The 25,111-nt window shown below is 39.5% G+C and overlaps 2 protein-coding genes across 2 annotated transcripts; both read right to left on the minus strand.

The window, feature by feature from the left end:
- On the minus strand, positions 1–6,120 carry tp53i13 (tumor protein p53 inducible protein 13). The gene is made up of 9 exons (XM_079481981.1): positions 5,018–6,120; positions 4,563–4,634; positions 4,416–4,451; positions 4,210–4,268; positions 4,034–4,112; positions 3,814–3,942; positions 3,462–3,668; positions 1,938–2,580; positions 1–1,854 (listed from the first exon to the last, which is right to left on the minus strand). Exons 1-9 carry the CDS (start codon positions 5,117–5,119, stop codon positions 1,739–1,741), a joined length of 1,443 nt encoding a protein of 480 aa, XP_079338107.1. The 5' UTR covers positions 5,120–6,120; the 3' UTR covers positions 1–1,738.
- A 2,243-nt stretch (positions 6,121–8,363) lies between these two features.
- Positions 8,364–24,886, minus strand: taok1a (TAO kinase 1a). Its single transcript, XM_079481980.1, has 20 exons — positions 24,449–24,886; positions 16,507–16,751; positions 16,168–16,239; positions 15,627–15,728; positions 15,449–15,494; positions 15,186–15,282; positions 14,520–14,633; positions 14,278–14,369; positions 14,099–14,192; positions 13,940–14,021; positions 13,472–13,639; positions 13,173–13,388; positions 12,919–13,050; positions 12,545–12,781; positions 12,241–12,369; positions 11,951–12,154; positions 11,646–11,885; positions 11,090–11,302; positions 10,836–11,018; positions 8,364–10,538 (listed from the first exon to the last, which is right to left on the minus strand). The coding sequence occupies exons 2-20, from the start codon at positions 16,636–16,638 to the stop codon at positions 10,032–10,034; spliced, it is 3,060 nt and encodes a 1,019-aa protein (XP_079338106.1). The 5' UTR covers positions 16,639–16,751; positions 24,449–24,886; the 3' UTR covers positions 8,364–10,031.
- Positions 24,887–25,111: the final 225 nt, after the last annotated feature.

Here is a 25,111-nt window from a genome sequence, read left to right on the forward strand (position 1 = left end):
AAAATGCATACTGTATTTTATGGTGGACTCACATACATTTAACAAGATTAATGTCAGTCTAACATGATAACCTGTTCTCAAAGGCAAAGTCATGATGGGTCAGATAACAACACTGGATTATGAATTGGCAAACTGTTGGATGCAGCTTCTTATTGTTAAGATATCAGTTGCTCCCTGATCTCTTTGTAAGTCGCTTAGGATAAAAGTGTCTGCTAAATGACTTAATGTAAATGTCCTATGCTCTGACTGAACAGAATTTCAAAACACTATATCCGTCATGATCCAGACTACACCTTTATAATCCTTTTTAAAAAGGACTGCAATATGGATAACGTGACTACAGTGACGTTTAAATACAACACTGATATGATTACCCATAAAGATTAAATGTTTCAACCAGAACACTGCAGTTTAGTAAATTCAATTTCAATAAAATATATTATAAAATATTCTTAAAGTTATGGCTATTACAATTCTCACAATGCGGTTATCGTGACCAACAATAACAACACTATCACAATTTCATTGAGAGTTTTTAAATAAATGAAAATTGGTCTAATTCATCTTTAATTTTGTGTGTTGTCTATTATTTGGTCAATGCATCACTCTCCAAATGCAAATGTTTTCAATCACTGTGTCCATTTTAAATAGGTGCTGAATAGTTTACAATAATATGTGTGGAATTAACATGATATTGATATTAATGGTTTTAATATCACAGTTATTGTCAATACAATTGTGACACCCCTGCTTTCAATAGTTTTTTATGTTTGTAAAGTAATAAAGGCATTAGTCATGTTAAGTTGGCTGTACCAAGAGTAAATGTTTGTTAGAGACTACATGAATGTGAAAAATGAGATCCCTGTCACATATTTGTTATATATTTAATGAGACACAACTCTGACTAATTCATGTCTTTACTCCAAACGTCCCTGTAATTAATACTTTGAAAAGAAAAAACAGCTAAAGCAACTAAAGTGTGTCTTTTCAGAATTGCAGAGGTCTCTGCTGCCATCTCCTTGTGTTATCATCATACATAAACTGCACTCGTTCTCACCAAATGATGGAGCTAGAGTGAGAAAAGCAGCATGTTTTCATACTAACATTGCCACAGGAGGTCAATGTTTAACTAGTGAGCAACTGCACCGTTCTGCAGGCAAAAATCACATTTCACATCATAGGACATGATTTTGGAAAATAATGAATCATGTCCTTCACATCTCTGATATAACATTTGGGGCAGAGATGCGAGCACATGAAGAAAGATGGCAGCAAGCAGGCATGTGCCAGCCAAACATCAGCGACTGCGATAAATGGAAATGTAACGTATAGCTCTCTACAGATATTATGAATTGCTTTGGTTTTGATAATAATACTAAAACCTCTCAAATAAAATCCAAAGGCCACAGCATATCTAAAACCTTCCATAATGCTTTAAATGAGTAAAATTCTAACTGTAATAAAAGACAACTTAACTCTCAAGACATTCAATGTGTACATGGTATTTCACACTGACTTGTAAACAATTGCTAAAGAAAGTAGTGTTATAAAGACAGAAAACTTGTTTTTAAGTTGTCATCCTGTGTTCGTGTAAGTATCAGTTCTTCTGATACATAACAGTTTTTCAATAAAAACGTCTGTATTAAATCGGTGGGTGACGGATGAGCAGAAACCAAAACTAGTATTCAATCCAATCGTTCATATCCAGTCAATTCCCATGAGTGTTCAACAATCCAAGTCACTCAGAATTCTCCTCGGCGCTGGAGTTAGACAGTAATGCACTTTCCTGTCTCCTGTTATAGCTGCACCTCCTCTTCCTCCGGCCAACCATCCTGATTCTCCGACGGATTATGTCTGCAACATGTGACACCTCAGGTATAAATCTGGTTTACAAGTACAACTGTTTACAAGACATGAACTTATGACTGTGTACTTACCACCCACGTTCTCATAGTCTTGCTGGCCGTCTTGCCAGTAAAGGCTGGTCGAGGACCTGCAGTGCCGATAGAGGCGCGTGTGGAGCACGGACAGGGTGAGCAGCACCAGCAGGAAGCCCAGAGCGGCTGCTGCCCACGCGGCCTCATCGGTGCGTGGAATGTGTATCCTCTCCCCTCTCAATGGACCCCCTATATGTGGAGACTGTGGGACTCCACACTTTGTGAGATCTGTGCATTCAGATTCAGTTCTCTGTGCCTTTGTATCAGTCTTAATCCGATGCCTCCTGCTTTCTGACTTTCGGTCTGTCTGGTTTTTATTTCTTTCAACATTATTCTGGACAAGTTGATTCTCTGCATCAGTTTTCTCCTTGGACACTCCAACTAGTTCTCGTAAGTCCTTAGATGAATTGTGAGATTGTGTGACGTTAATGTTAAACAATAACAAGGAGGTCATCTCCTTTGTGTTATTTTGAGATAGTTTGTCTCTGATGTTCTGTTTTGCACTCTCTGTGCTGTTAAGTTTGTTGGGTTTGATTCTTGGTGTCACTTCCTGTGATGTTTCTTTGAGGGCCATCCTGGTCTTTCTGGATTTTCTTCTGGTCCTCTGTACATCATTAAGATCCAGAGCTTCCAAGCAGCAATACTTACAAACAATATATTGGAGGTTAGTTTGAAATGTGTGAAAGCTATTTTTCCTACAATGGTCAATGGTGGTCAAGAACTGTTTGGTTACAAGTATTCTTCCAAATATCTTTCTCTGTGTTCATCAGAACAAATACATTTATACAGATTTGGAACAACTTGATGGTGAAGAAATAAAGACAACATTTTCATTTTTGGCTGAACTGTTAATAATTTTGCATATTATTCAATTAAATTTAATTATATTTATATAGCACTTTTCACAATGTGCTCTGTTCCAAAGCAGCTTACAGGAGAAAATAAGAAAAACACAGATAAGGTCAAACACAGCACAGTGCATGGTGTTTATAGAACAAGCAAGATCATTCTAGTAAATAATATCTAATAAAAGCAGTCTCCCGGTGAGCAAGTCAACACGCCCTGTGGCGAGGAACCTAAACTCCAATGATGAATAAAAAGAGCAAAAAGCCGGGAGGGCCAGGTCCCCTCAGACGTGTCACAGCTGCACTCGGTGACTTTGATTCAAAGTTACTGAGTAAATGGTTATGAAAAATAGGGAGAGCTTACTAGTTGTGATTTAGGAAATTCCATTTGTTAAAACTGTTAGGTGTGATTGATATCAGGCAACAGAGGAATGTTATAAGCAGGGAAAATAGTCATGGCATAATGTAACTGAGTTTAGCTATAAATTTAAACTGCTGTCATGTGATGTAAGTTTAGCATTAAATACTAAGTATGGTAAATTTAGCATTAATGCAATAATATTTAATGCATCATTCATTTTAGAATTAATACTATGCAGCTCATGATAATATAAATATATTCTGATATTAATTACCATTTGATAGGCACTGATATAGTCATCAATATGCAATTTTTTACCTTTAATCCTTCCCCATTGCACATCTTTTGCTTTATGTTCATTGGTCTGGCCAGAGGTGCTGGTTTGGTCAAGTACAGATTGTACTTTGTTCTTTGGCTCGTGCTAAATTGACTAATGTTGTAGGAAATGGAGACCAACCAATCGCAAATCCCAGATGAGATGCGAGACATCTCTAGCGAGCGGCCCCAAGAGACCACAGCTAAGGGCTTGGAGAAAGACACATAACCCATGTCTGTTAAAAATATTAGTGTGGAAAGTCTGCATAGAAAGCATTTTAACAAACACAATCTTTTCAGCCACAAGCAATCTTGACATGTGTTATACAAGTTAATGTACTGTCTCGTGACTCACTCTGCGTCGGCTGAGCCAGGGGTGAGGTGTGAGAATGTAATGAGTCAGACACGAGCGAGCCAACACAGCGAGATTCCTGCGAGCTTCAGCTGAGACACAGGGGTGATACAGAAGCACCAGCGCACCATTCTGTCAAAAATAAAATGTTCAGTGCTGCTTATTAGTGATATAGGCATGGGAATTAACGTAAGTACAGGTGTAATGTGACTGTGTGCATTACTTTGAGGTTGTGTAACCAGCGCTGAGGAGGACAATACAGGTATTCTCCACTCTCTGCCTCAACAGGCCGGTAAGGACCACTAAAATGAAAAACACAACAAATCAAACAAGTTAAACGGCATACCTATATATGAGCTAGGGCCATTAACACATAAATAAAATTGTGTGTTATCTTACTGGGTGGGCATGAGATCATTGTATGTAATGGGTGTGTCCATACAGATGAAACCAGCAGCCTGCGCAACACAGAAGTGACCAAGAATCGAGCCACATGTGTGGATTTGATGTGGTAAAACAACAGGAACAATTCCGCTATTCTAAATGTTTAATCATTAAACCAATTTAGTTTTTACAATGACAATGAAATGCAAAATAAACGTTACCGTGTTAACATGTTTTGTGTCAAAATCAGGAATATTCTGCAACCGGAAAAAAGAAAACCTGTCAGTCATGTTTTTGTGTCATCAAACGTTTTAAATGTGAGCATTTGATAGAGATCTGTACACTGCAAGTACAAAAACACCCTTTACCATCTGTGACTGTGGCGAAAGCTCTCGACAAATGAGTTCCTCAGGTCCTGGTAGGTCTGTCGTGAGATTTGCCTGTTGGATAATAAAACAACCGTGTGATATTCTTGCTGAAAAGAATATCTAGTGGTTTTCCATAAAAAACATTTTAAAATTCCTTTATAGTGTGTCCAGACGGATTGAATGGTGCTCTATTGGTTTCCCATCTTCCAGACACAATCCCATCAACAGAAGCAAACACACTAACACCTTACTACTCAAAGAGACACACACAGACCAAGATTGTTTCCATTCAAACCAATATAATTCTCAACAATCAATTTGCATTTCTGTAATGGTTTCTAGTATTTTGTTTTTGCAGGGATACCATGCACATCTGTACAAGCACAAGATTCAATGTATAATTTGGATAAATTTTACTATATAAAAACCTCATAGAATGTATTTAAACTCTTTACCTTTCCGTTGTCGCAGACCAGTCTGCAGTGACACCACCGGGTTAAACAGAGCCAGATCAGTCCAAGTCCAAGTCCAGACAGCATGTTTACTTGAGGACTCATTACTTTACCCCGCTGTTACGGTACAGTAAGGTTTACTATATAGCTCCCAAATGATCGTATAGCTGCGGCGCAGATTACAATGTAGGAGTTTATAAATGCAAATAGGTTTACACACGCGTGGTGATCCATGCTTGATTTTGGGATTAAAATCCACAGAAATCACTGCTTGAAGGCTGTTTTTACTTTGACAAAGCCACACGAAACCTTGCTTGGAAGATCCAGCATGATTCGTACTGAAACAGCTCAGAAATGTCCGAGATGGTTTATATACTTTATATCCTTGTTGACAGTATTGTGTAGCGTTAAACATCTGAAGTTTCTTTCATAGGTTACATGTCGTCAGTTCGCTCCAGCTTTAATGTATTTCTTCTCTGACCGGTCCGCATGTTCATACGAAATAAGCTTTACAAGTGACTTTAAAAGATTTAATATTCTGAGTAATGCGCACAATAGACCCACGAATGTTGTGTATATATTTTTTGAGTATGGTGGCTCAGATGGATCAGAACTCGTTTTTGCTTAAGCGGACAACGTGACGTCGTCTGCCAGGTAGGTCGATACTTTAATTTGATTTAATATTTTTATTTAATGTATTTAGAGAATTATGAAAACTGTTTGTGAATTCCGCCGTTTTAAAAGAGAAATACACGTAATAACAATGTTTCGTCTTTGACAATAAAGAACATATGAAAACTGTTTAATGTGAATTTTGAATTAAAGATATAAAAACATGAACGGTTTGTTGAACTACCTAAGCTAAAAATATGTTACGTCTGTGATCTTGCTGACAAAATAAACAAAAATCATCAAACTTTTTTCAATAAAAGGCCAGAAAAACAGTTGTACTAAATGTACTTTTATTACAGCGTATCCTCTCCTCTGACCAGTGTTCCTCCATCAACACAATAGTAATTACAGAAGAAAAAAATAATTCATTTATCCCTAGACTTTTGTTTTCTCGGATTCAAGAATACTTTGATACAATTTCAAACCATTTATTCTGTATTTTTAAACTTTTTGTAATCTTTTAGACATTCAATAACATGATACACAATCTATACATTTTGTTACAGGTTACATAGAAGCTATAGTGGTGATGCTGAGCCAGAAAACAATGGGCGCGTTCGAAATGGCACACTACCCATAATGAAAAACAATTCTGTATGTAATAGGCTACATTGGTGTGAAATTTCAAACACAGCAAATGAATACTGATGTTCTTTACAGAAATGTAGTCCTTCCCCTCAGACCAGCCCCTCTCTATACCTTCTCATTTCAATTCTTTGTAGTGTTCAGATGCTTTAAAACGTAGTAACATCACTTTTTTATAACCTGTCAATAGGTTTCTCTGGAGAGGACACAATGCAGTAGTGATTGGGCTTGGCAGCTGTGGAATGGCACAGTGTTTGACCAGAGGTTAAACCTCTATTATTATAATAAAATTCATTCTAGTATTTCTCATATATCAGTATTACTTACATATCCCCTAATTCCAGTCAGTAGGACAAGTGTTTCAAACTAGGATAAAATGAAAAAATAAAATGTTTAATCTATATCGATGGCAGGTTTGACGAATGAACAGTTATCACAATTATGAGTAATGCCAACCCAAGCCCTCGCCAAAAAGGTATTCTTATAAACAAATCGTTTGTTGGTTAAAAACACAAGGTTTACCCTAATATAAATGCAGATCTATGGGAGAATTAAAACTGAATAATATGGCTGTATTTTTAACAGCTCTGTTCTGCACATTTGTTGTTAAATTGAAGCCATAGCAGAATATTCTTGCTTCTTCACCTGCGGGCACAAACTTCACACCAGGGTTCCGCATGAAGGCGTTTGAGGACCCAAAAGGACTGTGGCATGTGCGGACACTTGATCAACAGACAAATGATCTCATAAAAATGGAAAACAGAAAGTGTGTAGAGATGACATGTAAACACACACTACTCCCTGAAGTTCATATCTGAGGCCCCAGAGTGAGTCTCCATGTACACAGGCCGATAACCTCTTAAAAGCTCAAGTTATATAGTTTAACATTTATTATTTTTCTTTAAAACTTGTTTATATTTAGAGATGTCCGATGGGTGGAAACCGTGCCACCATCGAATCTGTAAATTTTTTAAATCTGTTACTCAAATGTACAATATGAACACTTTCCCCTAGATGATGAATCTAGAGTTTAGATAGGTACACTTTCTATTCTTGGATTAGAGCTGGATCCGTTTGGTAAATCAAGCTCTTTGGGGATAATGAAAGAAAAGGGAGGGAGTAAAGATGAGTCCTTGAAGGAAGTATTTCGTCTTCACCAATAATTGCACTAGGGCGAGGGTAATGTACTCCATCAGAAGTGTTAAAACATTATGGAAACTTTCATAAGAATGGAAAACCGTTCATCTAAGTAATTCTGTTGTCATAGGGATGTCACACGAACAAACTCGCTTGGAAGTTAGCTTGACCGAGAAAGTGCATTTAGACGTCATTCATCCACTAAAAACTGCTGGATCCAGGTTGAGCTTGGCGTGATGGGATAGAGGCAGATAAAGCAGTGGGGAACAGTGTGGGCAGGCAGGGGCATCGGCAGCACATCTCGTATCCTCAGAACGCTGGGCACTGACACCTGCCGAACGGGCGGCACAGAGGACAGAAGCAGGGGAGGAATGAAGAGATACAAGATTTCCCTGTTAGATCTACAGAAAAATGTTATTCATGTGCTTGGTCGTCTCAATTGCTTACCAGCCAACAAACCAAGGAGAAATTAAAATGATACTTTTTGGCTTTTTCAATATCTTTGGGGTCTCTATTGATTTATATATCGTTTTACCAAAAGTTTGGACACAGCTGGTTAAAAGAACGGTCACAGTGTGCAGAATCAGATCTGTATTTTATTTATGCAAAGATGTTTATCTTTGGTCAAACATAATTGTGTGTTATTCAGTTGCTTAATGATGTTACTATTTTCCACATTAGAATTATAAAAATACAGTAAGTTAGGTTCTTCAGCTTATTCAAAGTAAACACTCTTTGCCTAGACTTCCATTTGGGATGTGTTCAGTGTGTCCAAACTTTTGACTGGTAGTGTATTCTCGAAAAAACAAAGAAAACACCCTTTGCTATTTAGAGTAAAAGTCACCAGATCAAGGGTGTTTAAATGCACTGAAAGAGTTTTGCTTGTTACGTTTCACAAACAGTAAAGCCTGCTGTCATGACTTTCAGGGGAAAGGAAGTCAACCGTGCACCCACAATTCTTAACAATCCCAAAGTGTCAAAAACACAAACCTGATGGAGGACAAAGTACATTCAAGGTTTTATTGATTCCTCCGATAAACCATTCAAAAATCACTAACAAACCATATTCATATCTATCACCTCCTTAAAGTGTTTAAACCCTGAACAGCAAACACCTGGTCAACCTCAGGTCAGACACTTACCAAGTGTTATAACACACTACATACACCTGCACTCCAAAACATCTGTAAAAATATTCCTTAACGCTACATAAAGTGCTTCTGCTTGGCAGCTATAAAAAAAGGCACCTTAAAAATGTATTACCAAAATGGGTTTAGTATTACAGTATGGGGAAATCCATCAGTATGTACACAAACAAATGTATTCAAACACTCACACGAGCATACAGGAGTCAAACATGCACCAACTGTCAAACCCACAAACACTCCTGATCAATTACACTCTGTCTGTTCACTACCTGGGGTATAAGATTATACTAAATCTAACCTTGGGAGAAAAAAACCTTAATATGTGTAAATATTCAAACCAGTAAAACATTCAAGGCACTGAACATATATCTTATCATTAAGCTCGTTGTATGCAACACTAATGGACCAAAAGGAAAACATTCTGATTTAATATCAAGTAACGTAGGACTGCATCTGAAATATACTGCTTTAGTATCACATTAACACACAATCCAGATGACACTAGGTTGACGTTATGAAGGATGGATGTATCAAAGGCTGAGACACGACAGACAGACTGTCTCAAAACCGTGTTGCCTGATTCAAGAACAGACTAAGAAAAGCAAAGGATGCAGGAGATATGAACACATTTCCTCAAAACCTCAATTGCAAACGCAAAAACACACATCTTGGAGAACATGACCTCACTAATCTTCTGCTAACAAAACGTTATAGTAAAAGTCTATATGGTCAAGTATTTGTAATTCAAAAGACAAAACATACAATGCTCAATATAGATAAAATCAAAACTTAAAAATTCTGACAATTTTAACACCGTACAAATTTAAAATCAATTCGACAGATTGGCCGGCTGTCTTCCTAATACAGACATTACATATACTGCTCATACTCAAGTCATTCTGATTTCTGTTCCTTGCTCTTTCGACCCCAGATCGTTCCTTTTCCTTAAGCATAACAGCAGGCTTATCGTTTGTTAGCTTTCAAAAGTGTCCCTGTTCACTTCATACCTCCACAATATTCAAGAACTTAAATTATTTTAATAATTAATAATTTAACTTCTCTTTTTAACGTGCTTTTGGTTTTGTTAATCCACATATTAAGTGGACTAAATCAATAAACATCTATTTTATATAGCTCTCTCTCTCTCTCTCTATATATATATATATATCTTTAGTACTAAACACATCTCACGATAGCTTTCTAGTGACGGTGACTCTAGCTCTGCATGCTTATCAAACACGTTTCATGTAGAGTTACATGAGTTACCTCCTGACCTGAGCAATATTTACTGTTGCATGAACATCTGCATGGAGGAAGAAGAAACACACAGGGAAAAAACGAAAGAGAAAGAATGACCAGAGGGAAGCGGGGTAGACAAGTGCATCCAGTTCTGCTCTCTGTGCCCGTCTGAGCCAGTGCGTTCCCCCACCCTGTGTGTGTTTGTGTGTTCAGGGTTGGCATGAACGCACTGGCGTCTATGTGTAGGACAGGTGCGAACCGTTGGATATCTGAGATGTGATGCTGGTGCTCCTGGTCATGCCCTGCTCAGTGCGCCCCCCCGAGGTGGTCCTCCTAATGGCCTGAGGGCTGTTTCGCATCCCCACGCTGCTTTTTGGCATGGCCCCTGGGGGACCCGAGGAGGAGTGGCCCCATGGTGGAAGTCCACCTCCGGGCATGGCCTGACTCCAGCCCTGAGCCCCTCCTTGACCGGAGTAATAGTGGTGGCTGGACCCCGACCCACTGCTGCTTCCCCATTGTGTCCCCTGAGAACTATCCGAGTGCTGATGGGGGATCCAGCTGGCCGGGGCCCCGGGGAAGCTATGGCTGAGGCCCTCAGGAGAGATGTTAGCCAGCACCATGTTGCTGAAGCCCAATCGCATGCTCTCCGAGTCGAAAGCCTCGATCTCTCTTGCCTGACGCTCCAGGAGGCTTCGGATCCGCTCTGTGCGCTCGTTCTGCAAGGTCAACATCTCTTCTTCAATCTGTGGGAATGACATCACATGGTCATATGATCAGACTCTAGAACTCTTTAGCGTTTGGTTTAAAGCTTTGTTTAACAATTTGGATTGCCTTAGATTTATGTATCTAGTAGATGCTTTTATACAAAGTGACTATTTTAAATAGTATATGTGTTCCTTGGGAATCAAACCTACAAGCTTTGCGCTGCTAACGCATTCTCAACCATTTGACACTTCTTTGTAAATCCTATTAAGATATTTTAAATACAACACCACTTCACTCTAATGTTTCATTATCCATGTTTAAGTGAATGTGTAGACCTTAGTCTCCAGCAGAGCCCTCCTCAGAGACACTCTCTGCTCCAACTCCTTCCTCTCTCGCTCCTGCTGTGCGTCCGTCTGCATCTTGATCTTACTCTGATACGCATTCAACAGCTCCAACTCCTGCTGCAGCTGCATGCGCAGCACCTGACATTCGGCCTCCTGCGCCTCATCTAGGCGCAACTGACAGAGAGAGATGGTTATTATATGATCAGGCATTGGTGGAGTCATCTATTATACGCTTTTGCACTCACAGCCTGTGAGGAGAGCATGTTGTTGATGGTGTGGTCGTACTGCTCGGCGAGAATGGCCAGTTTCCTCGTCTGCTCCTCCTTCAGTCTCTTCAGCATGGTCTTGTGTTCTGGTTTTGGCGTGCTCTCCAGCAGGTGGTTTCTCAAGGCTTTGTATTGTCGGGTTTGGGTCTTGCATGCATCCTGGAACTGTTTTTTGATCTGAAGCTCTTTGGACTATCAATGAAACAACAAAATCATGGTAAACCATGTTTTTCATCTTCATCATTTTCCCAGCCTCATGTCATTTCAAACCTGTATGAATTTATTTATTTCTACAGACGAAGATATTTTGAAGAATGTTGGTAACCAAACAACAGTGGACCCAATTGACTAACATTGCGAGAACACCAAAAAAGTAATTTCTTAAAATATATATTGTTTTTGTTCCACAGATGAAACGGTCATATACAGGTTTTGAATGACATAAGATGAATAAATGATGACAGATATAACATTTTTGGGTGAACTATTCCATTAACATTACAGGTAAATAATCTTGAGAGGAAAGTGATGTTACCTTGAGGCTCTTGGGTTGCTGTCGGACCTCCATGACGTGCTTGCGTCGGAGTTCCCTCTCCCTGCGCTTGTTGTACTCCAGCTGGTTTGTGAGCTCGGTCTGGTGCTGCAGACGTATCTGCTCCGCACGCATCTTCTGTATGTTGCCCAGGTGCCTGAACTCCAACTCCTGCATGGACTCGTGGTGCCGGAGGAGCATGGCATGCTCTAGATCTTTCTGGGTCTGACGCTTGTTGAGCTCCTATAAACACGTGTATAAATAATGGTGGAGTTGCACAGTGGACAAATCTCTTTATGTTTGCTAACCTCTCTCATGAGATCCTGCTCAATGTTGTGGCGTGCGATGAGAATCCGCCGTTTGAACCTGCGGCACTCAAGGTCCAGATACTGTCTCTGTCGACGGAGAAGGTTGGCCTCCTCCTCCGCCTGGAAGTGCTGGAAGTTCTCCTTCTGCTTGGACAGCCACTCCTGCTTCTCTTTCTTTGGTGTGGACTGGTTCTCATTCAATTCCTGCAAACAATGCAATGCTTGTAACTCTGTAATTGAATATTAAAGAGGATGAAGGCTCCTGGTAAACATTCGTATGACTTTCTGACCTCTTTAAGTTGTTCTTTGCGCAGTTTGTACTCTCGTTTCTGAGATTCCAGGAAGCTGCTGAGCTCTTTTTTTTGATGGCTTTGAATGTGCTGCAGGAATTTCTTCTCATCGTTGGTAAAAGTCTTGGCCTAGAATACAGAACCGTGCTAAACTTAATGAGCAGCCGTTCGGAATTTATTATGACTGTTAAATAATAAATGAAACCGAATCTTAGCCATGCAAAGGAATAATTCATCATAATCTAAGACGACATTCATCTTCAACATATTTGCTATGTGTTTATGTGTAACTGTGTTCCTGTACATCTTTTTCCAAAGTGGCTTGGTGCTTCTTGATGAGTTTGTCCATCTCTGCGGCAAAGCTGTTCCTCTGGTTTTCCAGTTCCTTGTCTAGTTTGAGTCTGTGCTCATCCATCTCGCCCTTTAGCTTGTTCTCCAATGCCAGAAGATGTTTCTGGTGCTGCCTGCGCATACGTTTGTAGCCAGACATCTGCTCTCGAACCTCAGAGTCTTGCTCATGCTCCTGAATCTGACGGGTGACCTAACACACACATAGACACAATATAATTACCATTACTAAAGTGGATCTTTTATCCTTTAAGAGCTGTATAAATTTCGGCTTAAAGTAGTAAGAAAGTTAACATATTATTTTGCTCTTTTCTTGGGTGTTAATCTCACCAGGGACGCAGTGCGGATGGTTGCGAAGTGCTCTCGATTGCGGAACTGGCGGCGTGGAGTTTGCACTGGGGGCGACTGGGGCTCGTCTGGCGGCCTTTGAGACTCTGGTTCTTCCTGATAGCTCTCTTCATCCTTCAGCACAAACAGAACCCACATTAAAATGCTGCTCATGGCATGAGAAACTGAAAATGAACCAACTTCGTATCGCATGCAAAAAACATATGTAAACTGAAACAAAGTGGAAGAGCACAAACCGGTTTGACGTGTATCAACGAGCTGTTGGGTATGATGGTCTGGTCTTTTTCCATCAGATCTACTTCGCTCTTGTTGTCATCGGTGGCGTCTGTGGCATCAGGCAGGCTGTTGACAGAACTGCTCTGTGAGCTGGCGCTGATGGACATACTAGGGATGGACTGGTTACTGCCCACACTGTTCACCGTGCCAGTGCGGCCAACACTGTGCTCCACCTCCTACAAAACGTTAAAACCCCATGAACTTATTTCAAGAGAAAGGTTACAGAGATAGGGTGTGTACAAACCAGTATTCAACTGACCTCCTCATCGTCTGGGACCTCCACTGCAGGGCCATTGTGGGCCTCATGGAAGAGGAGCTTCTTCATCTTGCGGGACTGCAGGTTGTCTAGCTCTCTCACAGCATCTTTGGTGCGCTGGATCAGGTCAATAAGCACCGAATCTGGTCGCTCACGCTGGACAAACGCATGCTGCACATAGACAAAGGTCAAGAGAAACAGGCAAGAGTAGTCAGTTCTTCATAAAGATTGTAGTGATAATGGGCTTTTATGTCCAAATAGATTTTCCAGACTGCATGAATGTACAAATAAAATCCAAATACAAACATTTTTTGCAAAGCAAACATAAAATGTGTACATTTCCAGACATATAACAATACATGTCTGCATGAGGCCCTGCAAACATTCAGAAACAATCTAGCTGAAGGCAACATTGTCCAATACATATAGAAGAGGGAAAAAAAATCACTCTGTAAACCTTCTCTAGCTTACTTTCAGAAGTTCTTCAGAGTTGGGTCTGTCCTGGGGTAACTTCTGGAGGCATGAGTCCACAAAATTTCTGAAGTAGTCGGTCCTGGGATAACAACTTACAGCTCAGAGCAAAAAGAGGTTATAAATAGACTGCAATATAGACTTGTGTATTGTACTCACCATTCACTGAACTGGAGCGACGGGCTCTCATTCTGTGCAATGTGGTATAAGGCACTCATTGCATTCATGTTAAAGAGTGGAGGTTTCCTTTCAGCTGAAGGATGAAGAGGTTCATCAGAAACAATAAACAGACACCTGAGCAAAACTAGAACTATATACACCAAATCGTTCCACCTCACCTAATTCAATGCAGGTTATCCCTAAAGACCAAATGTCAACCTTTCCGTCATATTGACCTTCATCCATGGCCAGAATCACCTCTGGGGCCATCCTGCGATAAAGCAAACATCATGTAATTTAACTGTATATCGTTCCAACAACCCATTCCAAAAAAGGCTGAGAAATGTGAATGAGTTTATAACCTGATCTTTAAGCAGTTCAAAACTAATGAAAGGATAATGGAGAAAACAGTGCAACTCACCAGTAAGGAGTCCCCACAAAAGAATTAGCTGGAGAAGCAATAGATGCGGACCCGAAATCTGCCAGCTTCACCTGTCCAGGCTCTGTGAGCAGGATGTTTCCGGCCTTGATGTCCCTGTGAAACATTATAGAGCAAGATGAGCTAACAAAAACTTACTGACCCACACAAAACAATGCCAATATATATACAATATACTATCCTGCTTCACATTTTTAAATAATGCTATTTATTTAGACTACAAACAGTCTTCATGCTCCGTATATATCACCATATTGAAGACCACGTGTTTGTACATGCACACAAACTAACACTTTATTCAATGCGGGGATTATTATAACAAATACAGAAAATGCTAGTTAAAAGTGATACTTCACCCAAAAATCATCATTTACTTACCCTCAGACCAGAATAACTTTCTTTGTCCTGCTGAACACACAGGAAGATATCTGGAAGAATGTCAAATGTCAACCACCATTGACTCCCATAGTATTTATTTTCCCAACTTTGGCAGTAAATGGTGGATGAGATCTGACATTCTTCCAAATTTCTTCCTCTGTCTTCAGCAAAACAAAGAAATGTATACAGGTTTGGAATAATCTAAGGGTGAGGAAATGATGACAGACCTTTTATTTTTGGGTGAAGTATCCCTTTAACATGAGATCTCACCTGTGAATCATGTTGTGGGAGTGAAGGTACGCCAGCCCCCGCAAAGCACCATGAGTAATTGCCGCTATCTCTATCTCTTGTAAAGGTTTCTTGTGTACTGTAAGAAAAAAAGAACGGGTTTACTTGGGTCGCTCAGAAGATCAACTCTGTTGTCTAATTTTAGTGGGTCAGGCTGACAAATACTTCCATAAATAAATGTTCTTTTTGCTATAAAACTGGAGGGCATTGTACACAATCTAATCATCAGAAACATCAAAGCTTACCCTCCAGAAGATCTGACGCAGAGCCCAGACAGTACTCCATAACCAGCTGGAGAAACAGAGGAGATGTGTTTGAAAGCAGTGCATGCATGAAAAAGCAAACAATTGAGGTTATTCACAGGATTGTCTCTTATATACTCTGCTAACGTGAGAAATGCTGTTGCAGTGTCACGTTTCTTACCCATGCTGTGTGTTCTCGCAGGTAACATCCTTTATATTCAATGCTGTTTGGATGCTTTATCCTTTGAAGGAACTTGACCTCTTTTATTATATCTTGCCATTTCTGTAAAAATTAAGACTGGATTAAACCAGATTTAGCAGTTACACCAATACACCAATGCAGTCATGCAAGGAAACTCCCTTTCTGGGCGGCACAATGAATCAAAATATTTAAGCCCTGATTATGTCATCAAACAACTTACAAGCAACAAAAACAAGGTTTTTATTCTTGAGGTATTTTGTTTTTCGCCAGTAATATTAGTTCAGATCAATAAGTCCTCTTTGTATGGGAAGAAATGTTGTTACAGTAGTCCATTGTTAACTCACTAGAACATAAACACACCTGGCTACCATAATTGGTAAATGGAAAAAGACAGAATGTGTCAGAGCTGTGATTAAGTAATGAATCATGGGATACATGCATCATGTCACTAGGTTGCAGTCTAGTAGATCTCTATGGAAATTTAGAAGGAAACAAGCATGGAAAATATTTTTTTTCTCACCTCATTGGACTGTTTCCCACTATAAGACATTTTCTTGATTGCCACAACCTCTGAGGTCCTAACATCCCACGCCTGCAAAAAATAAATGAATTCAGTGAACAAAATGAATTTATCTTACTTTATATCAAGGTTCACAGCTTAAAATAAAATAGCACAGCTCTAATTTATTTCAGACGAAAGCTATTTTATGTCAAACGTTTTTTAGCTTGAATTCATGAAAATATTATTGAGTAAATGTTGTAAATGATGTATCAGAGAATATTTAATCTCATCCCCAAATTTGAACTAGTCAAGACACCAGAAGAGGACCAGTCTTCATTATATAAATGCGATACTCACAAAATATACTGCGCCAAAGCTGCCATGGCCGATTTCCCTCAGGTCTGAGAAGAGTTTCTCAGGGTCCTCTTTAAAGAAGAGATCTGCGATATCGGGGTCCTTCAGGCTCCCCGCGCGAACAGCGTTGGGCATGCTGGGAGGGGGTGGGCTCTGGGCCGCAGCAGCCAGTCACTATCTGAGTCTGCGACACGACAGCCCCCACTGATGGCTCATCTGCAAGACAGTGGCCTCATGAGGACCAACACCTGAGAGAGACAGAGAGATTTGAGATGATGATCTAAGTTTCCCCAATATGCAGAAATCTTGTTTTTACATCAGACCTTTTGTACAGGAGTTAAAGGGATACCAACACCAATTACTCACCTTCGAGTTGTTCCAAATATTTGGTAGAATGCTTGTACCCAGACAGATTTTGCCCCCCATTGACTACCACAGTTGGAAAAAATACAAATGTAGTCAAAAGTGCACCAGAACTGTTTGCTGTCCTTCACTCTGCAAAATTTATTATTTTGTGTTCAACAGAACAAAAAAAAGATAAAGTAATTTTTCCTACAATGGGAGTCAATGGGGGGGCAAGGTCTGTTTGGTTATAAGCATTCTTACAAATATCTTTCTCTGAGTTCATCAGAACAAATACATTTATAAAGATTTGGAACAACTCGAAGGTGAGTAAATGATGACAGAATTTTCATTTTTGGGTGAAGTATCCCTTTAACATTTGCTTACCTGAATTGACTGATTCCTGTATGACTTTCTATCTTTCTTTTGCAGAACATAAAATTCACTTCTATTGTACGAAGATAAAACCTCTGATACATATGTTAAAATATCAGAAAATATTCTTTAGTATTTCACAGAAGAGAGTGTCATACAGTATATAGGTTTTGAACAACATAAGGACGAATAAATAATGACAGTACTTTTTTAATCAAAGGTATATTCCCTTTGTCAAAGTGTTTAAAATCACAAAAAGTCTGCTAACAGGTCAAGAAAAAAAACACTTGTAACTGCTGTTAGCAGCATAACAGCCTGGGCTTATGGACCGCACTATGCACCGCATTACAGCAGATGAAGTCGCTGTGCAGAACAGAGTTTCTTTTCAGAGAGCGAGAGAGAAAAAAGAGAGCGAGAAAAAAGAGAGCGAGAAAAAAGAGAGCGAGAAAAAAGAGAGCGAGAGAGAGAGAGAGAGAGAGAGAGAGAAAAAGGAAGTATGCAGGAGACTGTGAGGGGCTGCAGTCACAACACTCTCAGACTTCAGTACTGACACCACAGCCCTCCTGCTTCCTCTATCAGTCTTCTGCTACTCTATAATGACTCTGAACACTGAATAAGACCTAGTCTCACACTTAGTCACAAGACATATGAACTACATCACTTAAGCTTGTATATACAAAATATAATAAATGGTGAGCATATTCAAAGAGAATGATCTTGTAAACACTGTTTTTAAACTATGCCTCTTTTTACTGTATAAATAAAAATCTACTAATGCAGAATCACTCACTGCGTCCGAAATCGCGTACTGTGACCGTACATACTGAATTTTAATAAGTACCTACCTATCGGCCGTTAAAATAGTACGTTCTATATAATATGAGTGGGTGTAGTATGAATTTCGGACATACTGCGTCCTCCATCTTTTATGGTCATGTGCTTATATGATGTATTAACAACAACTTACATGTGAGCATTGATAAAAAAATAATTCACAAGAAATTCATTTATTGGCACTTACATTAAAGACGGACGTCCGCCTTAAGCTTTTCTGCTATATTTGAATTACTTAAATTAAAAATAAAATTCGGACAAAATTTCAGCTACTGTGGCATCGTGGGATAGATAAGTGTCCATCCGATCCACACTCACAAATCTAGACCATCTGGTTTTTCTCGCCTACTGTTTTTTGCATACTGAGGTTTCGGACATACTATTCATGATACTAATTTTCGCCTACTATATAGTATGGAAGTAGGCGATTTCAGAGACAGCCACTGATTCACCAGCATGATGCTGGAATTTCTAGTAAAAAACAAATGGCTGTTTGGTTAATATGATAGAAACAAGCTCTGGGTACATTCATGTAAAAAAAGACAAGTATACATTTACATAATAAACAGGGATACCAAAATATTTTGATGTTGTTGGGCAAAAGTGTGATGTTATTAGGCAGCCTATCAGGACAGACAAGCACACTCACTCTGGCCAGAACTCAGGAGAGCGCGATCGCTTCCAGCACCAGTTCCCATCTGAAGCCCAGCAACAACTTGCACATCAGTTGCCATAGCAACCGCATCTCAGAGCCAATGGCCGAGAGGCTGCAGACGGCCCTCTCAGAACGCGCTCTGAAACGATGTTTATCTGCTTACGTGCATGGATGACTAACAGACAGAGCGATATAATGAGCGACATCGTAACACCTGGTCCACATCTGTGTGAATCTAGACCGTAACGTCAGACAGCAGCAACGCTTTTCAAGCTCTATGACTTCCTTTGGCGGTTTCTGACCTCCATCACTATTCCAAACCATCACAAACCCCCCCTTCCAGCTTCGGGACGTACGCGTAGACAATGTGCCATGTTACAATTTAAAGTTAAAAGCGAATACTCCACCACAATATGACACAGCATTCCGTCTGTTGGTTTAGTGAGACTACACATAATGGAGGGTAAGGAGTGGCAGACTCACACAAAAGACTGGGTAGTATCCACAACATGGATATTATGCACCATTTTGTCATTTATGATAGCTGCAAACATCACTGCAATTTAACTTTAACACTTTCTTGAATAAAAATTGGAGATGTTGTCATGCTTACACAACCGTCCTGCATTCCCACTGCGGCCTTTATTAGTAAACACCATCAAACTATAGCCACATAGGAATGACCTCATTCTGAAGTAGTGCTTTGTTTGTCGCTCGAGCATGTTGGGTTCTTGCGCCGCTCCCCTCCCCAGAGCACTGCTCAGATGATCGGCTGCACAGACACAATGCTGAAAGCTAAGGGCTGATGCTACAGTCACAAGACTGGCCCGAGCTTCGTCCTCCCACCACACCAGCTGCCTCGCACCCTGCCACCACACACTCTGCCCCACACACACCATTGGCCCACTCTAATCACACCATGCCATTCACCTTTATACACACAGAACTATAGATTCAGAGCTAACAGACACATTGGCTGTATCCGAAAATGCCCACAGTGTGCCAAACTGGGCAGTGGCACAATTTCTGTTGTCCGGCATTTTGAAAGGTTGTACGGACGTCTGCAGAAAGACTATTTTTTTTAGCTATGCATTTTGACACTACCCACAATTCACTTGTGCATTGTGTTAATGTAGTGTAACAATTAATGGTGTAACAACACACTAAGCTGGTATCACAATATTTTGAACCATAAAATGTAAAGGATTAATTTTCAAAAGGAATTGCGATTTTAAGTTGATTTTATTGTCGCAATTAGGGATTAAGAAATAAAGAAACCTAAACTCTAAAACATTGTGCTGAGGGTATAAGCTTTACTTTTCTTTACTAGGAAAACTATTCGCAAAATGTACTTGTCATGATGACACATCCCATTTGATCAGGGCTGGACAAAATAAAATGGCTTTTTTCAATTCACAAATTGTTATTTGAATTGCATTGGTCACGTCACACCCCACAGGATACCAATGTGTAATGACAAGAAGGATAATAAACGGGATTGCAATTGAAAGACATCATATTGCTACACAGAGGAAGTTAATTCATGCGTAAAAAATGAATGATGACATCATAAACTTCACATCACTTTGACTAATGTATGTAAGGGATACCATACAGCCAACCGGTTGGTGTTGCTAAATAAACCCTGACACAAAGCATAGGTGTCTGGTATCACCCTTAATGGTTTTATTGAGTTAGACCAAGTACAGCTTCTTACCAAAGTTAAATAAAAACAAAGATTTGAAATATTAAATTAGCTGATTGGTAACAAGTGCAAATCCACAAGGAAAACCTGTTTTAGTGATAAAGCAAATATAATATAATATCTTCTATAATACATTTGCAATGCAAAGCCTCTGAAGAAAATCCCACTGTACGACTTAGTGTCATAAAAACTACATTCACACAAGTTTTATTCTACTCAAATTAGGGATTGTTAATGATTAATCGACGATCGATTCCTTGTCGATGACAGTTTACTCGAAATAACTTAAGGATGATGGAATTCAAGGTCATGCACATGTACAAAGCACCTACAGCAGAATCATGGAAAACCACAATGGCTATTCACTTATTACATTACTTGGCTACCGACACACCTTCCTTTTACATTTTTATAGAAATGAAAGAAAGTTAATTTGGACAATGGACGCAATATGATTGACAGGTCAAGGTGGAGGAGAGCTTTTCTTAATTAAAGTTTAATTTCTTCTTTAATATAAATAGAGTTTGTTAGAAATATATAAGGCTAAGGCTGAAAATACAAGTTTGGCCTTAGACTGGTACCCTTTTCCATACCTAAAGCCTGTATTTTTCTCCTAAGACTTCAAATTGGGTCGTCACCTGTAAAAACATTCGCACAGATGATTTTTTTAAACGCGTTGTAATTCCTTAGGCTACATTAGTTGACTTTATTTATTGATGCAAAATGCAAAGCTAAATAAGACTGGCACTTCACTGCACTTCACTGGCCATAAACAACAAAGAAAAACATATTTATATGCTGTGGTGGTCAGCAGGATTAGTAATTCTTCCTCAGATGACTGATGATTATAATGTTTATAATCAACATTATAAAAAATAAAGCCAGATATTCTTGTCAGATCTAGGTTTCGCTTCCGTGAGTAAGAGAAACGGGTTTTCTCTGCTGTAGGCTTGTTAACTGTAGACTTGTTAACTTTTTCAAAAAGTAAATCAAAATACACCAGATAACCAGATTTTTGATGAAGCTGGCGTTTTGCATAGCATTTGCACGCCTTCCTGCAGTGGCATATTGCAGTGTTAATGTAAACGACTAATCGATTAATTCATCGTTAATTCAAATGAAGATCCATTATAGGATTTTGTCCAAATTGACATCCCTTACTCAAATTGAAATACAACTATGCATTCCCAATTAAATTCTAAATGACCTCGGACGATGAATTTTGATGCTAGCTGCCAGATGCTGAGGCTATGTGTCATGCATGTGTCAGGCTTTGAGTCCAGAACGAGATGACACCCCATCATACCATTCAACATACACACAGAGAAAGAATGTGAAGGGAAAGGATAACAACACAACATAAAACAATACAAGACAACACAACACGAGGGCAGGAATTCCTTTGGCTTTCATTTGCTTTGTTCAGTATTTCAATATTTCCTGTTCACTCAGCTCATGTGCTGATGACACTTTACATCTTTCCCCTCAACCATTTAACTGCTATCAGCTTTTTAAGTCAACATCAACATTGTTAAATCATTTTCTAATTTCCTTCAGTGTTGGACTATATCATATTTTCCAATGACCTGACAAGTTTAAACAAATCTATTGATGTCAGAAAGCTTAACCACCTAATTTAAGAAATGTCAAACTGATGTTCAGGAAGGTACAAAAAGAACCTGAATTGCGACTTACAAATCCGTGAAACACAAGGAACTAGCCGGATTTGACCATTCAGTTTGTCTAGGTTTACATTTATGTCTTTGGCACTACACATTTTTATAAATTGCCATTCTTGTCTCGTAATACAAAAATGGTCCTTTGTGGTTACGTGTTCCACTGTAAACAACCATCACAAACAGTTCTGGCTACACAAAATATACCCACAGATACATTCCTGGACTGGGCTTTAGGAACTCTTTGTGACATCAAATAACTTATCCATCTCCCGTATCACGAATCACAACATCCCTTAAATTCAAATTTGGAGGAATGTCCAGGAACCTCCCCGTTCAAGCAGGGAGCTCCTTCATTTGTTATACAAACAGAAGCTCAGCTCTGACCACGTCCTTCTCCACACGCACAGCTTTAAAAATGCTCTCCTCTGTCAGCAATGTACACTGCCGTGTATTTATAAACACTGATTATGACCTTGTGAGTGATTAGGCTCAGCGCTCTAACTGCACCTGTGTGGATCACGGTTTAACAGACAAATCTTACTCCCTATTCATGGTATTGTTTTTGGCAGACAGCCAGGCAATAAAGTCTCAACAGCTTCCCATGTAAATCGTTTTTCAACAATTGTATTGCTTTTAGAGAACACCTTATGTAAATAAATTGTCTTATTCATTGTTGCCAACTTATGACATGTACTTTAATGGAATTGACAGAGTACGAAGATTTTCATGCCATCATTAGAACATAACATTCAATATTTTTCCTAAATTGTGTGAGAAATGACCAGAGTGTGAAATTCTGAGGCAGGGCTTCATTGTCACTATAAATTGCAGCTAACATAGATGAAATGTCCATATTGTTCGTTAGAATGGATGAAATTATGTTTTTTTGTGAGTAACTAACTGTCTAAGAAGTCACATTTCGCTGTGTTGGTGGCACAAATAAAAAATGTATTTCATCATTTAACTAAAAATATTCACTTCTTTTACACGTAAAACCCTGGTACAAAAACGATTCATTATTATTTACGAATAAAAATCTGCAATTTCTTTATTGTTGAACTCTAAAATTGTAATCATAATTCAACAAAAAGATCAAAAGGCAAATCTATGTATACATAGCTATATACACCTATAATAAACATGTAAAAGGTCTGAGCCAACCACAGTCCAGCAAGAGAAAAGGACAGCATCATGCCACAACACTAGACCAGGGCAAGAGACAAACTGGTGTTAGTCACTTGATCACATCAATGATAATCAGAGGTCTGATATCAGAATGATGTGGGAGTGGGGAACCCGAGGGCACCGTGTAACGGATGCTGTGTGTGGAGACAGGACAGAGGCCCAGATTTAAGTGGCGGCAATGAGGTCAGAGAAAGACAATTGAGGGGGAGAAAGCAGTTAGTGTCTCTCAACAACAGAGGCACTATTCAGCCTCTTGTTCACATACCACCGGTTTGCATGTTTATGCGCAATGCAAAGCCATAAACAAATGCAGCGGGCCACCATGGAAGAACTTCATTGCTTTTGAATCAGTGCAACCATTTCCTCTGTGGGAGGGCAAGCTCAGCATGCCAGCATCAGTATACAGGTGACAGCACTGGAACATCAATGGACAGCGATGCAATGAAGCAATGTTTTGTCCTCAATGTCGAGGATCTATCTATAAATCCCTATGTCTACAACAATAAATGGATTCTCTCATAAAAAAAGATAGTGATCAAGTTGCAGGAAGCGTTCCTAAATGTAAACAGTAGCTACGACTATCCATCATAATCATTTAGCCATACATATCAACTGCGTGACTCAACTGTACACATACTAGGCCAATTAAACGGCTGTTTACACAAATACATGAGAGATGTGTACACCGTGCTTTAAAGCGTGGAGATGATCTGCTCTGCTTCGTCTCGTACTGTGCAAGAACCGCGTGACTTTTAGCCCGTGTATGTACAATGCAACGTATATAAACATATACACACACATTATATTTCATATACGAACATACCAATGTGATAGATAACACTGGGATTGGCAGCATGGGCGAGTCCTGCTGATGACTGATACATACTTTAATGTCTTCAATACACACTTGCAGAGCTGATGTCCTATAATATAAGAATAATCTATTTACAGTAAGTTCACCTGCAGCTGTGTTGAAACCCTTGACTTGGGTGGAAACTAACATCACTCGAAATTAACATTACTGTGCCATACGTATTGATAAGTCACCGATTTGTTGACGTCAGATAAAAACGTTACATTAAAGTTTGCGCTGCGTTAAAAACTCAACATCTGATTGTTTTGACGTGAACTTTAAGTTAGCACATGAGCTAACAGCTTAGCGTTACTTACCCTCCCAACAGGCCAGAATGAGCGGCCAGCCCAGGAAAACTCTTCCAAACACAACAACAGCAAACCCGGAAGACAGAAACAACCCTGTCGAGCCCAAGTCAGTCCCGGAAAACCCCGATCGCTGTGGAGCATGAGGGTCCGGTACAGAAACTCTTCCGGCCCGGTGCTGGTTAACGGTGGCCCGGGAGAACTTCACCCTCCCTGGCTGCTGCTGCTAAAGATGGCGTCTGAGACAGATCCACTCCCTGACGGCTTAAAAACAGAGAGAAAACACGAGCCCTTCAAACACAGCCCCCGAGACCACACCTCAGAATCGGTCCGAAATGTTGAAAGCTGTTGTTTTTTGATCCGGTGTGTTTGGGCTGTGGACTAGTGATCATGTTGTGGTGGTAGCTGTGATTTTTCTATCTGCCCTCCTCTGATGTCCGATTCGCCAACGAATCGTTCATTTGAATCTTTATAATGAACCGAACTCATTTGAACTTGAGATTCGGAAGTGAAACTTTGAAATGAGTGTCATTACGTGTTGGAATATGAAACTAACATTTGACAAAAGTATAATATATATATATATATATATATATATATATATATAGCCTATATATATAAGTATATTTCAAACAAAACACTGTGATAAAAACATTCGACTAAATGTGTTTTAAA

The sequence above is a fragment of the Barbatula barbatula genome (assembly GCF_947034865.1).
Source record: "Barbatula barbatula genome assembly, chromosome: 19".
NCBI lineage: Eukaryota > Metazoa > Chordata > Actinopteri > Cypriniformes > Nemacheilidae > Barbatula > Barbatula barbatula.